The sequence below is a fragment of the Gadus macrocephalus genome, chromosome 15, assembly GCF_031168955.1.
Source record: "Gadus macrocephalus chromosome 15, ASM3116895v1".
Classification (NCBI taxonomy): Eukaryota; Metazoa; Chordata; class Actinopteri; order Gadiformes; family Gadidae; genus Gadus; species Gadus macrocephalus.
The window spans coordinates 14,338,995-14,350,870 of NC_082396.1; the positions used below are offsets into that span (position 1 = coordinate 14,338,995).

At 46.5% G+C, this 11,876-nt stretch overlaps 1 protein-coding gene and 1 long non-coding RNA gene across 3 annotated transcripts; one reads left to right on the forward strand and one right to left on the reverse strand.

Annotated features, from left to right (window-relative positions):
• Positions 1-1,777: 1,777 nt before the first annotated feature.
• Positions 1,778-11,737, reverse strand: klf5a (Kruppel like factor 5a). 2 transcript variants are annotated; one of them, XM_060073641.1, is made up of 5 exons: positions 11,333-11,737; positions 9,841-10,078; positions 8,785-9,780; positions 7,507-7,566; positions 1,778-4,391 (listed from the first exon to the last, which is right to left on the reverse strand). In XM_060073641.1, exons 1-5 carry the CDS (start codon positions 11,495-11,497, stop codon positions 4,213-4,215), a joined length of 1,638 nt encoding a protein of 545 aa, XP_059929624.1. In that variant the 5' UTR covers positions 11,498-11,737; the 3' UTR covers positions 1,778-4,212. The 2 variants fall into 2 exon arrangements, with proteins under 2 accessions (XP_059929624.1, XP_059929623.1); XM_060073640.1 differs by having other exon boundaries at positions 9,826-10,078; positions 11,333-11,736.
• LOC132473483 (uncharacterized) lies at positions 9,672-10,198 on the forward strand. Its single transcript, XR_009529412.1, has 2 exons — positions 9,672-9,780; positions 9,826-10,198. It is a non-coding gene; the product is annotated as an uncharacterized LOC132473483 (long non-coding RNA).
• Positions 11,738-11,876: the final 139 nt, after the last annotated feature.

Below are 11,876 nucleotides of genomic sequence, written 5' to 3' on the forward strand. Positions count from 1 at the left end.
GTGTCCGAGAGATTATATGCCCCCGCATGCAAATGAATGACAGACTACCCTTTTATATCTCTGCATTAGACGGCATTACTTAATAATAAGTAAGCTGCATACTGGTGTGGTATACAGAGATGTTGAAAGAACTGAGTAATAGACGTGAGAAAGGCCACATAAAAGAGAGAGAGGAGGGAGAGAGACAGAGGAACAGAGAGAGAGAACGGTGAGGAGAAGCAGGTTGTGAGAACAGAGTCTCCACTCTGACCTTCAGCACAGCGTCTGTGGACGCTCATGCAATACTTTACTCCGGGGGAGGACGGGGACGGAAAAAAAGAAAGAAGGAATAAAATTGACGGTTATAAAAAGACGAAGGAGGCGAATCTGAGGAGCTGTAGGAGGACGGAAGTGGTTGATTGAATAACCCCAGAGATTCTTTTGTTTAGATTGTCCTGCTGCGCTCTCTCTCTCTCTCTCTCTCTCTCTCTCTCTCTCTCTCTCTCTCTCTCTCTCTCTCTCTCTCTCTCTATCTCACTCTCTCTCTATCTCCCCCCCCCCCCCCATCCTCCCTCCCTCCTGACATCTGAGGTAGATTACAATAGAGACCCCAGGTCACATTTATGACTTAAACCAAGAACATATGGTGTGTGTGTGTGTGTGCGTGCATGCGTGCATGCATATATGTGTGTGTGTATGTTTGTGGTGGGATTCCCCGCCCGTCCCTGGTGATGGTCAGATTTATTTTCTTGTTCATTGTGTCCTGCTATGATATCAAAGGCCTATTGTTTGTTGATCAGCAAGGGTCCTGCAGGTTTGCCGGCGGGTCCCCTGACTGGCCTACAGCTCTGATCTCCCCCCCCCCCCCCCAAATCAGACCCTCTTCTTCCATATTTTCTCACATGGCCTGAAACAAAGATCTTATCCCCCTGTTGCTGCCTGTTTTCCCCTTATTCCTTTATTCAGTTCCCCCCTGCTTGAACGCTTTCTGGCTCTTTATCTTACTTTTGATCTTGATGTGTATATTTATAATATATATATACTCGCCGACCTTATCTCCATCCTGATGAAGATTTATATTCGCTACACGCTTATCATCTTGACTGATATATAGGCCTGTTTCTATATTTGCGTTGCAGCATAGCTGCAACACATATATATTCATTTAGAATGGAAGGTATAATGAGTGTGAAGCCATAGCTGTATCAGAAGGTCCACGCCCTTCATCACAGCGCTCCACACACCCGGCCTGCCGATCGCCTGCACCTCTCCCTCATTACTTCATTAATCACCTTCATCCCGACTTAAATATCCCTGGTTTTAGTTCCAGGCAGCATTGTGTTCACGTTAAAAGCAAGCAATTACACACCCACCGTATGTCTTTTTAATGGTTTGGGAGGCACATTACCACACTGCTCTAAAGTCATATGTGTTTAAGACAGGGATATAAGGGACTTGGACGGGTTTCAAGTACACAGGGAGTTGGAGCCTTGATATCGGCCCAACTCTACATAGATTATATTTATATAGAAGGCCCTACCATCTATGTTCTATATCACTGTTGTTTTTGTATGGTGCATTGCTGGTCAAAGTTAAGAAAGAGGATCTCATCTCAGTGCACTCCTACGTTAATCTGCAGTAGGCACTATGACTGGTTCCTACATGGAAAGGCTGATTCTGCAAGGATAAACTTGAGTAAATAAAGATAGGTTTTAAAAGATGATTCACTGCCCTTGAAAATAATATAACCGTAAATACTCACAAAAAATGAAAGTCTCACAACCCTAAAAACAAGAGATCATTTGTAAAAGAGTCAGTTGACTTTATTAGAATTTGCTACAGTTGAAGAAAAACAACTTTTGTCTTTGGAAGGTATTTCTCTAAAAAGAAAAATTTAACTACGAACTAGGTTGTTTAAAGGACAATATAAAAAAATGATATTAAAATATCTGTTAAGAAAAAAGTAAGGGCTCGAATAGTTTTTGGGATGCGGGGCATTTTTTCGCTGGCCCTTTTGTTCAAAATAAAAAAGGAAAGAAAGTCATTTAGATATTTACAGTGCATATATTTACATTAAGGCGTTTTAGTTGGGCAGAATTGGTTGACCTTGTTTATCCCCCACTTCTACTCATTCAATAAATAGTCAGATTTACCATGATACTTTACAGTGCTGCATTAGTTCTAAGCTGTCCTTTGTAAAGAAACAATCACAGAGGCAGCCTTAATTAAACAATGAACCCAAGCTTTGGTGTAGAGTACAATTGCCATTAGATTTGCTCATATCATAAAGCAACACAAATATGTTTGGTGATTATAAATATTTCAGAGGGTGAACTCTTCCTAACCACAAGGCCAGTTAAATCATTATTCATATGGTACCAAATGGATTACAAAAACAGAACACATTATCCCGATATTATAAATATCGATAAATTAAGCACCGTGAAAACTTTCAATTCATCAGCCATTGTTGAGAGTATTTTCTAATGCAGAAAACGAGGGACTTAACATAAAATAACACGTTATTGCCGCAGAAGAATGTTAACAATGAAGAATGTTCTCGTAAAAAAACAACAAAAGGAAAACATTTTCCGTGGACATATCGTGCCCCGCCCTCCATCTTTCTTTTTAAATACTCCATGGCTACCTGGTGCTTGTGCAACAAATAATGACATGTTTGTTTAACTCTGTGTCTATTGTGAGAGTATCTATAAAGTACGGCTATGGGTTCCGCTGTTTCTTCAACGCACGTCCGGAGGACAAAAGCTAAATAATTCACCACGTAATTGCACCCCATTAGCAACTAAACGCCTCCACTTTGTCTTTCGACGTCCCTCGGCTCCACCTCTCACACTTGCGCTCTCTCTCTCTCCCCCCCCCCCCTTCCCTCTTTAATGCTTAACTCTACTCTCCCTCTTAAAATTCCTCCTCGCCTTCATTGCTCTCACTCTATTCCCTTTACTTTTCTTTGTCCCTTGTCGTCTCGTTATTATAAATGCCTCATATTCTGAAGAACGTAAAGAGGGATGGTCTGTTTAGTGTCCAGTGAATTGCATCTTCAGAGGAATCTAAGTCATTAGAAATGTGTTTCGTGTTTTCCAGTGGTAACTGAGTTCTGTAGTCTAATGAGCTTTGACAAGTCAACCATTTCAAGTGCAAATTAAAAATTTAAAACAAAACAAAAAGAGGTTCTGGATTTTTCCAGTTACAAAAAACAAACAAAAGCACAAAGAAAAAAAAAAGGTAAACAAACTTTTGGCTGTCCTAGCAAAAAGAAACACACTTCCCTTTAATACAAAATAACAAACTCAAAGCAAAGTCTGAAGACAGCATAAGCTTCCAGTCGTATTCCAGTTCTAAATGTAACTACAAATAATAGCTTGTTTAACTTTTGTTTTGGTTTAATTTCTCCCCCCCCTTCTCTCATAAAACCTTACTAATTCATCGGTTGGTATGGGTGACCACTCTCTGACAGGTTATTTTCCCCGACCATTTAAGAAAACAACCAACTATTTTGAGAACATGAGAATAAAACATGTGGGGCCACTAAAAGCTTTTATCACGTGTTTGACAGTGGGAGGTTTATAATTTCCTGATTTATACATTTGGATGGCATATTTTCTGATAGTGCTTGTGTATGTGTACAGTGTATGTGTGAACATCATGTGTGTACAGTGTGTATGTGTGTACTAGCCTGACATCACCAGACCAATTCCCAAATGCATAATAGTCTAGAACCTTTCAGTTCATTATTCGATTTCCAAGAGTCATTATCAACAGGGGCAGACCGAAATGGGTCTGGACGAAATTGGAAAGACCTAAAACCAATCAGAACAACGAAACATGGCGCACATCAGCGGCAGCCATCTTGGTTGCTCCTCTGTACGTCATCCAATTAAACCTCACCCAATATTAGTGAGCGGTTGTGATTGGCCCGACCCGGGCCAGGTCTGCTGGAAATCTGTCTGAACAGGAGGGGGGCCAGACGCATATGCCAGAGCAAGTAAAACCTGAGCTTGCAGATTCATCTGGTTCCCAGGCTGTACACGAGTATGCTTTATCCTGCGCTTGAGTGTACATGTCCCTGTCCTTTTCAATGTGTATGCATTGGTAGGTTTGCACGTGTGTGTGTGTGTGTGTGTGTGTGTGTGTGTGTGTGTGTGCATTGGTAGGTTTGCACGTGTGTGTGTGTATATGCATTGGTAGGTTTGCACGTGTGTGCGTGTGTGTGTGTTAGTTCTGGTGTCTCTTCATGTGCAGCGCCAGGTGGTCGGAGCGTGAGAAGGAGCGGGAGCACACGCCGCACTGGAAGGGTTTGGCCCCCGTGTGCTTGCGGTAGTGACGGGTAAGCTCGTCCGAGCGGGCGAACCGCCAGTCACAGCCGTCCCACGTGCAGCGGTAAGGCTTCTCACCTGGCGGGGGGATAAAGAAGAGAATGAGAACTCCATCTGGATCCAAACCACACAATCATAGAGCCAATCAATCAATCAATCAATCAATCAAGTTGTCTGTCTGTCTGTCTGTCTGTCTGTCTGTCTGTCTGTCTGTCTGTCTGTCTGTCTGTCTGTCTGTCTGTCTGTCTGTCTGTCTGTCTGTCTGTCTGTCTGTCTGTCTGTCTGTCTGTCTGTCTGTCTGTCTGTCTGTCTGTCTGTCTGTCTGTCTGTCTGTCTGTCTGTCTGTCTGTCTGTCTGTCTGTCTGTCTGTCTGTCTGTCTGTCTGTCTGTCTGTCTGTCTGTCTGTCTGTCTGTCTGTCTGTCTGTCTGTCTGTCTGTCTGTCTGTCTGTCTGTCTGTCTGTCTGTCTGTCTGTCTGTCTGTCTGTCTGTCTGTCTGTCTGTCTGTCTGTCTGTCTGTCTGTCTGTCTGTCTGTCTGTCTGTCTGTCTGTCTGTCTGTCTGTCTGTCTGTCTGTCTGTCTGTCTATTGATGCTGATATTTAGATGCACATCTCATGGATCATAATGATAAATATAAGTATAATATTAAAAAAAGTATAATAAATCGGACTGCATGCGGCCGGGCTGAAAGACCCCCATGCTAGCTGCCGAGACGGAGCAGTGGAGGCCCCACGCAGCCAGGCCGAGGGATGAACTGGGCCAACTGGAAGATCTGGTTGGATAACTACATACTAGGCACTTGGACATTAACACGGCTGTCACTTGGACATTCATCAAAGCCGGCTGCAAACTGCCGTTTGGTCACAGGTAACAAGGGCCTCATTTTCAAACTGCCTTGCTTTCGAACTTTGAAGGAACAAAGCAAAACAGTTTCCGTTTATACACTAGATTTGAGTTAGTGCGAGACATGAATCACGACACTTCAAATGAAATCTACTTTTTTTTTTGCAACTTTATTCGGTATTCGCATAGTATCTATGGTTTTTATTGTGTCTGGAGACCTTTTTTTTAAAGATTTATTTTCGGATTTTAAAGATTTATATTATAGAGTGAGATGGAGAGGAAGGTATGGGAGATGGAGGGGAGGACATGCAGCAAATGACCACGGGCAGGACTCGAACCCGGGTCGCTGCGATTTAGGACTGAGCCTATATGGTACGCGCTCCACCCGGTGAGCCACGGGCGCCCCCTGGACACCTTTTCAAACTAAAATGAGCCATTAAGCAGTCCGAGGAGCATTAGCCTCAGTCGTTTTTGATTCATTGTTTGCATGGCAATTTACGAGGTTTTGCGTCACTGCCTCTCTAGTTGCTGCCTCTCTAGTTGCTGCTTGAGTTTACAACGTCGCTGATGGCGAACCAGTAGTTCAACTGAATGCGCCTCAGCAGTCGGGTGCATAAAACAAAGTAATAGCTCTGCTGCTGGAACGGTAAGTGGTCCTGATATTCTAATTATGCATCGTTGGATTTGGCGAACGTCTTGGTGTTGCCGTGAGGTCGAGGTTGGTGCAGCAGTTCAAAACTCGTCAGCCACGTAAAAGAAGAAATTTGCAGTGCATGCTGGGACTTATAGGGCCCATCCCATGAGATCGAGATTCTGGCCAAAATGTATTAAAAACTCAAATGACGCGCGTCCCAGATAGAATTTGGCTGAGGGCCTGAATTGGCCCCCGGGCTTTTTGTTTGACACGTGTTCTACAGGGCGTTCACTTTGGACGGCTGATTCACACACACCCCCAAAACACCCTCGGCTGAGACATAATGAAACCAGGGTTCCTCTTCCACCAAAAAACAATCTCGGGCAACAAGCATTGATTTAACTAAAATAAAAATGTAAATGTCAGAAGGGAAAAAGAAAGCGATCAGATAGAAAGTGGAAAAGAGAGGGAGTGCTGTTCGGTTCGTCTACACAAACATGTTTGTGGACACACAAGCGCACGCACACAAGCAAACACACAGAAAGAAATCAGAGTAATGGATGTTGATGGGGATTAGAGCTGGGATCCCAGTGGGCTGGAAAAAGAGAAAGGCATTAGGAATCATCTCACGCCGCTGATGCTGACAGGTGCATGTGCATGTCTCCGGGCGTAAGTGCATGGGATGCACAGAGGATGGGTGGGGGGGAGAGAAAACAAATCAAGACAAAGGGAGCTGCACATTAAGAGAAGTACACACACACACACACACACACACACACACGAGAAGAAGAAGAACGAGAGAGAGAGACAGAAAACACTGCACTATAAAAACACCTTCAACCTTGTCTGTCTGTTTTCCTCTCATCTTGTCAGCCTGCTATGTGAACCATACCATGCCTATTTGTCATGTAATGTTAACACGTTGCATTGTAAACCCACATACCCCAAACCGCTGTGGCATAGTTCGCTAAACAAACATTTGCAAATCAAAAACACGCTCATATCATCCACATTAAAAAAACAAAACAGGTTTTGCTGTGTGTGTGTGTGTGTGTGTGTGTGTGTGTGTGTGTGTGTGTGTGTGTGTGTGTGTGTGTGTGTGTGTGTGTGTGTGTGTGTGTGTGTGTGTGTGTGTGTGTGTGTGTGTGTGTGTGTGTCCGGATGAGAGAGGAATTTGTGTGCATCAACAGAAGCCCTGTTTTGTTAGCTGGCTTTAGGTGGGGCCAAACACCTAACCACTGGTTTGTAGAAAGAAAAGAAAGAAAGATACAGCACATCAAGGAGCGATTTGTCCGCTATGACAGCTATGAAGATAATTCAAGATTATTCTATATACAAAACTAATCTAGTTTATTTTTAGTGGCTGATAACATTACCAATCTGCACAGGAGCATTTCAAGACTCACAAACAGGGCTGTTTAAACAGAAACAGTGATAGCAGGCATATGGCAAACAGTCTTACAGTGTGAGCACGATAGAGTCATCCAGTGGCAGAAGTGTTTCACTTCCACCTGTTTTAATGGAATAGTATATTGGGCAGAGGATGGGAATGGGCTAGGATAGGTTTACACACACATGCCAAGATCACAACATGCCTGCCTAGCAACATGGTTCCAGCGGCCTCTGAAATACGAGTCACACGGCCAGTGTAATTTTTTTGACATGTCCTCAAAAAAACTAAACACCCCAAAAAAGGGTTGTGGGGTAAGGGCCTTACCCGTGTGGGTCCGGAGATGAGCCTTCAGATGAGATGATTTGGTGTATACCTTTTTACAGCCTGAAACCCACGGGAAAAAACAAGTGAGTTGACTTTACAACATCTGGTGCAAAATGATACAAATTTGACAACAGAATGACAGAGGAAACTTCTGAATTTTTGAATGCATTTTCAACAGCCTCAAATGTTTTTGGCTTCCATTCAAGCGAAGAAATGCGGCGTAATTACAAAAACTGAGCAAAACGCTAAACAAGAGGATATTAAGGTCATTGAAGATTACATTTCCATTAGTACAATACAAATGCCTAAATGGGTAAAAGGCATGTCTGGTCGAGTCAGTGGGTGTATAGTGTTTAATGCACAATTAAAAAGATAAGAGTAACAGCTGTAGCCAGCCAGAATCTGAGCACTTCTAAAAGTCCAATCAAGCAACATGTATTCAGGGACTGCATGTGCTAACTTGCTGGTGCCGGTGTTGGAGGAAAAGGCTTTTCAGAGCCAATTTTACACACTGCCTCGGGCTGGTTGACATTACATGTCCAACAAGTAGCTGCACATCATATAGCTCAGATGTGTTTACATTAAGGTGAGCTTAGCGAGGTCCGGTGTTAGATCGCTGCCCTCCGTGTGAGAAATCCCTTCTCCAGCCAAAACAAGTCAGTTTGCCGTTCTTAAAAGCAAAGCCAGGCCCTTCTTTTCACCATTATCTAATATGCAAGTTTGGCATGAGTTAAAAGAAAAAGACTTTTGTTTTGAAACTTATTATTATTCAAATGATAATGACGCATGATGCTTAATGTTCAAATAAACAACCAAAGGCACGAATTAGCGCGATATGGATCGCCTCGGGGCTCTCTGTGCGGCCCATTAAGGCATCACAATAAGAGCTAAGTAGTTTCTGTACCAGCCAGTTGATTAAAGTAGGGAGTCATAAGAGACTCAAAACGATGAAAACAACCAGCAGAAAACATACCTAGGTGCTGCTATGTGCATTTCATTTTGCTTCAGTGCAGGTGATTTCGATAACATGTCAAATGTAATTTTATGGATGACATCATCCATCTCATCTTTTCAAGCGACGCTTTATTATATCTGACTGTAGCGTGACAGTATGGAGTTTCCGGTTCAGTATGAATCCTACATTTCAACACACACACACACACACACACACACACACACACACACACACACACACACACACACACACACACACACACACACACACACACACACACACACACACACACACACACACACACACACACACACACCTCTGACCTGGGTAGTCACAGTGGTGGATGCGTCTCTTCTCCAGGTCAGGGTTGTTCCTCCGGTTGTAGCGGATGGGCATGGTGGAGGAGGAGCCAGAGGAGGTGCCGGTCTCGGCCGTACCCAGACCCAGAGCGGTGTCTGGGCCGGAGCTCGTCAGGCCTGCGGCCGGGCCTGGGGCTTGGGTGGGGCCAGCCCCCAGGGGCAGGGCCATGGTCCCCGGGCTTGTGCACAGGATGGGGGGGCTCCCACTCGCCATCTTGGACGCGATGGTGGCCGCGTAGGAGGGCGGGGGGGACATGGTGTGGAGCAGCTCCTTCTGTCTGTCGGGACTGCCTGGCTCGGAGCTGGGAGGGGAGGGGGGCAGGTAGGGCACCTGCTGCTGCGGTTGGAACTGTGGGTGTGCGGCGGGGGCGTGGACATAGCCCCCACCGGTTAGGCCGCAGTAGTTTGGCTTGGCTGTGGATGCCTGCTGCTGCTGCTGCTGCGACGTGGAGGAAGGCACGGACATATCATGGAACGACGTGTGGACCGACAGGGGACCCGCGCTCTGTGTCTGATGAAGGCGATGATGATGCTGCTGCTGCTGCTGCTGCTGCTGTGTCTGGACGTCCACCCCGTTGCCATGGTGATGGTCCAAATCAGAGTTGAGGAGTTGAAACAGCGAGCCGCTGTTGTCATGGTGATTATTGTGATGGTGGTGATGATGGTGATGGTGGTGGTGCTGCTGCTCAAACGGTGACGGGACCTCCTGCTTCACAAAGACGCCCGACATGGCATCGTCACCGCACACTTCCGATTGGCTAAAAGCACTGGTGAACTCCAGTAACCCTGGCAATGTCATGGCGATGGCGGACGCTTCCATGGGCATTGGCCCAGTGCCGCTGCTCGCGGTCGGGGAGGTTTCAGTACAGTGGGGCTGGAGAGCGGAAGAGAAGGACTCCGTTTTGACCTGGGCCAGACCTGCGTGGGCCTGCTGCTGCTGCTGCTGGGGATGAGGGTGAGGTTGCTGAGGGTGAGGTTGCTGAGGGTGAGGTTGCTGGGGGTGAGGTTGCTGGGGGTGAGGTTGCTGGGGGAGAGGTTGAGGGAGGCGTGTCGGCCGACACAAGCCCATGCGCAGGTAGGCCACGTCGGGCAGGTAAAGGTTCATGTTGAGGGTGTATGGAGCGAAGGCCTGGTCGTCGCTGAAGAACTGGTCCATGTTGGACACACTGTCCCGCCGCGACTTCTGCTGCTGCTGCAGGCCGTCGGACAGGGGGGGCAGAGGCACCTGGGACAGATACCTGTCCAGCTCACACTTGGTCTACGGAAACAAAAAGAACATGGATTATCCCCGATCCTATTCGCTCATCCAACAACAATAAGCCTCGGTGAGTTTAAAGATACAGGGTGCCTTTTTTTTTTGTGCAAAAATACAAATAAACATAGATCATAAAAGGCAAAATCCTTGCTGTCCACTCTTAGCAATCCAGGCTGAAGCAAATGCTCCTCGACCACCAACGTCACCGCGTTCTGACACACTATTCTGAGAAGACATATGTTTGATAGGACAGCCATGCCCAAAGTATTTGTCATGTAGTCATCAATGCGTGGTTGCTACATTCCCCCTCTGCTTGTAAGGCTGAACTCATAAAGACCGGCCAATGGGATCCGGCTATATTAAGGGTTGAAAGGGGAAATGATTGCTCGGTTTAAAAGACAGATTTGTGTTGTATTTCTACTCATGAATGGCGTGTTAATATGTAACAGACAAGATGTTACGCCTCCACCACTGCAAGTCAACCAACTGAATGGGCGGATGACAGAACAGGTTTAGGTACAACTTTTGTGTCACAACACTAAAAACCTAGAAATCAAGGTGAGGCGATATGATGACTATCGAGAAGAGCGACGGGGGGAAACACCCGGGCCTCTGCAGATCACTGGGCGGCTGCGATGCACCGGGATGACCGGCTGTGGCGCGGGGGAGGATGCTATTTCTAGTGTCTGCCTACTAGTGTGGCTCTGGTCCTGTACCAGCTGTTCTAGCCTCGATCCATCCCCTGACGAGTTCTTTTTTTCTTTACTCACTAGCTAGGGAGAGTAAGGGGAGTAGTTTCTGCTGCTGAGCTGGGAGTGAGCGAGGCTGGAGTCAGTTGTTGCCGTGGTGTGGTATGGCGCTGGTGTGGCTTGTAAGCCAGAGCGGACCAACTGTGACCAACTGGCATTCGCTCCATTAAAAGCATGCACTGAGGAATGCGTTTGCAGTCGGAATAGCTCGGCTTCACGTTGCCGTCCAGTTGGCTTATTACACACATCTTCCTCCTCCTCCTCCTGACTGGTGTAGTGTATTGCTCGTGTAGGGGTGGGGGGGGGGGGGCGCACGGTACCACGGGCGAGGACGAGTCGTGCAAATGTGGTGGATCACAAAGTAAGCCCACAAACGCTGAAGCACTGCCAGCATGCCACGCCCATTCAATGGGATATTAACAGCGGCTCCCATCCCTTAGTAAGCATGCATTATGCGCTTCGTATCGGAGCGTCAAAGTTAAAAACAGGAATCTCAAGACTTATTTACCTGGGTGTATTCATTGTGGCCATTCCGCTCAGCATCCGTGATCTTGGAGTCCAAGCCGAAAAGGGCGGACTCCTCCAAGGAGAAGTCGTCCGGGATGGTGGATTTCAGTAGCGGGTAGAAGGGCTCGTCCTGGCCGCCACCGCTCATCGCTAGCGTCGCGGCCATTGAGCTCCTGTGCAGACACCTTTACTTACACCAGAGCAGCTTCCGATTTGCAAAATTGGAAGCTTAAAAAATCCCAAAAATCTCAGCGCAATCAGGGCGACGGAGAAAGCAACAACACAACCACAGCAACGCCAGAGCGCTTATTTGGGTTTCTCACGAATGTATGTCTGCTACTGCTACATCCCCTCCACTTGTTTCATCTCGCTGTGGGCCAGACGGTTTTGTATCTGTGACAGGCAGGGGCGGGCCGCTGGAAACACAAGGGAAGCCCCGCCCACCCTTACTCAAGCTTCCAAGGCTTTGATCATCTCTCACTGGCCACCGCCCTATAATCAATCTCGACACATTGGCGGAACGCAATCTTATGTTATCGAAATCA

Excerpts from the sequence above, each read along its gene's own strand:
- klf5a (XM_060073640.1), bottom strand. The coding sequence starts at position 11,497 with ATGGCCGCGACGCTAGCGATGAGCGGTGGCGGCCAGGACGAGCCCTTC. Across the intron at positions 9,781-9,825 it reads GCAACCTCACCCCCAGCAAC|CTCACCCTCATCCCCAGCAG; the intron begins CTCACCCCCAGC and ends ACCCTCAGCAAC. Across the intron at positions 4,392-7,506 it reads TCATCTCCGGACCCACACGG|GTGAGAAGCCTTACCGCTGC; the intron begins GTAAGGCCCTTA and ends TCCCCCCGCCAG.